This window comes from Pteropus vampyrus, unplaced genomic scaffold (assembly GCF_000151845.1).
Source record: "Pteropus vampyrus isolate Shadow unplaced genomic scaffold, Pvam_2.0 Scaffold252, whole genome shotgun sequence".
NCBI classification, from domain to species: domain Eukaryota; kingdom Metazoa; phylum Chordata; class Mammalia; order Chiroptera; family Pteropodidae; genus Pteropus; species Pteropus vampyrus.
Window position 1 is genome coordinate 253,980 of NW_011889033.1, and position 2,951 is coordinate 256,930.

General features: G+C 49.5%; 1 protein-coding gene across 1 annotated transcript in view; it reads right to left on the reverse strand.

The window, feature by feature from the left end:
- Positions 1-2,951, reverse strand: part of EVC (EvC ciliary complex subunit 1) — a gene marked incomplete at its 5' end in the record, with an annotated part of 54,096 nt that overhangs the window by 37,873 nt on the left and 13,272 nt on the right. The window contains 2 exons of the mRNA XM_023520184.1: positions 2,046-2,183; positions 2,777-2,875. Coding sequence (XP_023375952.1) covers positions 2,046-2,183; positions 2,777-2,875 — 237 coding nt within the window. The remainder of the gene's footprint in view (positions 1-2,045; positions 2,184-2,776; positions 2,876-2,951) is intronic.

The following is a 2,951-nucleotide window of genomic DNA, read 5'->3' on the forward strand; positions in this document are numbered from 1 at the left end:
TTCCTTATCACAAACTGAAATTCTAAACAAGTCTACAGTTCGGAGCACGTTTATCTTGGCAATAATCCCATTCCCTAGAGGTTCCGCCTTGTTCCATTGTGGGTGCCAGTCAGTTTCAAGGTGGCTTTTCAGCAAACAGCAATGAGCTGCTGATAAGGCAGGAAAGCACAGTGAGGTCACCGGGCTTAAACAGAGAAAGACTCAAACGGGCTGTGACTCCTGACAGTGGCTGGGGGGGTCGGGGGGCGGAGTGGTGCATGAAGTTTGCCAGTGTGTTCCTAGAAGCTTCCAGATCTTTAAAAGGGATTAAGCATGTCCTGGAAATAAAAGCATGAGTGGCCGTTTAAATATCGTTGTCCTAAAAGTACAAAGGAGCGATATGGCAGAGGCGATGCTGACCACGGAAATATTCTGCTTTAAAATATTTTTCCTCTCCCCACCCCCATCCTATCGGTCACCCCCTGCTCTGGCCCGACACACGGCCTCCTTCGCAGCTGCTACGAGAGGATGTGGACGGTCGCCCACGAATTCCCACACCCCCGAAACGGAGCCCCGCGTCCGCCCCGCTCTGCTGCTTCTCCTCCAGCTCCGGGAGCCAGGGCGCCCGCTCCATTCCCCCAGTCTCGGACTCGCCCTGGCATCCGTGACATGAATCTCTCCTGGTCCCTCCAAGTCCGTACGCGGCCTTCTTGTCTCGACAACCCTTGACTCCTGCTCCCTCGCCACTGGCAGGATCTGAGACGAGCCGCGAGCTCCTTTCTCTATGCGATCTACGCACACTCTTCGGCCAAAGGCGTCTCCATTTTTGGAGGTGGCCAGCACGCTAGACAATCTTCTGTGAGTCCTCTGCCTGACATGCGCAGACACGGACCAGAGGTCCCCCTGCTTCGGTGAGTCGGGGACCACTGGAATCGGGCGAACGCCCTCCCTCGGCCGTCTCATCCTGACGGCCTCCTTGCTCTCTACGTCCACCGACCTGAGCTCGGGGGAGACTCAGCACCCCCAGGCACCGCCAACTCGAGACGTCAAGCCGGAGCTCAGCACCTCCCCTCCTGACTGGCTCCTCATTCTGGGGTCCTTATTTCTGTAGAGCTGACCCTCTGCACACACGGCCCTGTCAGCTCTCCTGCTTTTTCTCACCCCTCCATCCCCACTGCAACGGCCTGCACAGAATTCCTCCTGGACGAGCCCAAGAGCGCTCACTGTGCCCCTCACGGCAGCCTGAGCGGTCTTCCTAAAACAGGAATGGGACCAAGCCGCTCTCTGCAGCAAACCGTCGGCGATTCCCATTCCCGGGCACGAGATGAGATGCTCGGGCCAGGTCCCTGCCTGCCCCTTGGCTCCCCACCCCCACGGGCCAGCACCAAACAGCCTCTCGATGGCCCTCTCTCTTTGAAGACGTTCCTAACCCCGGGGTGAAACGCATTCCCCTCTCCACTGTGCCTCAGCCTTCGGAGTGGCCACCTGTCGCAACACCTGTAACCCATAAAGTCCTCGCCTGCTCACCTGTCGGCCCCCCACCCGCACCCCTAGGCTGGCGAGCATCTCTCCTGGCAGGACCAGGTCTAAGTTTGTTTTGAGTCCCCAGTGTTCAACACAACACCTGGGGGCCACGGAAATAGTTATCTAATACAAGATGTATGCACAGGGGTTAGCGGAACCCAAAAGCGGAAAAGAAGTATCCACGAGAAGCCATTCTCCCCGGAATTTAAAGCACGCTTTTATGAGTGACGCGTGGGAGCCCGGGAGAAGTCAGGTGGCAGTGACACAGAGGGTGAGCGCCATCTTCGCTTTGAATATTAAAAAGATCCATCTAACATTGAAACGAAGGGAATTCATTTTTTTAAAAAGCCTCCTTCTATTGCTCTTGGCCCTTAATTATGCCTCTGTATCACTTAGCTTCAGACATTGGACGCCTGGCTCCGGGGCAGACACCACAGGGAATTCGAGCATTAAACATGTCTCTAGGTACCATCTCTAATCTCACCCATTGAGCTGCCCCAGAAAGCACGGTTTTTATACAGGAAAGAAAACCCATCACGTACGTTATCTATCAGCTGCTCAGAATATTCTCTCTCCTTCTTTTCCACGTCTGCCAGGGTGATGTACTCAGAATCACCCGCACCCAGCATTTCCGTGTTGGACAGTCGGACCTGAAGTCTCTTTTCTAATTCCTCCAAGTCCTAGGGGAAAAAAGAAAGAAAACAAATAAAGAAAAAATTCTAATTTTTAAATTCTAGAAAAGAAATGCTTTCATTTTCCACCACACGATCATAAAATATTTTTTAACCGTAATGAAATGCTCTGAGTGTTGTTCCAGTGAGGGTTTGATGATGGAAATCTATTTTTCTCATTAAACATAGACGCTCAAGAAAAATGGATTGGGTTCTTCCACATGCCCCCTCCCTTCCCGCAAAAACATAGGCCAGACTTAAAAAACAATGAAAGAATATCTCTCAACCCTTATGAAGTCCTGGAAAAACATATATTTAAAAACACCCTAAGCTTCTTGTGCAGAAAATGACATCAACTGTGGTTCTCTTTGATAGTGGATATGACCAGTATTCTTTCTGCTTCCAATATTTTTCCCATTTTAATAACACGCATTATTATTTTTACATCTATACACATACTTTCATATCTCTATATTGTGTTAAAAGTGTACAATAAAATATTTATACATGAAAGCAAAAACACTTATATCGCGACATCGTCAGTTTTATATATTGCGATAAGCTATTTTTAAGTTACCTTGAACTATAGGTTGAAGACTTACGTTTTCTTGTTTTGAAAGAATCTTCTGGTATAATTCATCATCAGACTTCTTTTTCGAAAGCAGGTCAAGGAGGCACATTTTAAAGATCTGAATAAACATCTATAGCCAAAAAAAGAAACAACAAAGAGAGATTTGAACACCGGTATGCCCCTCTCCCTCCTTCCTCCTCCCTCCC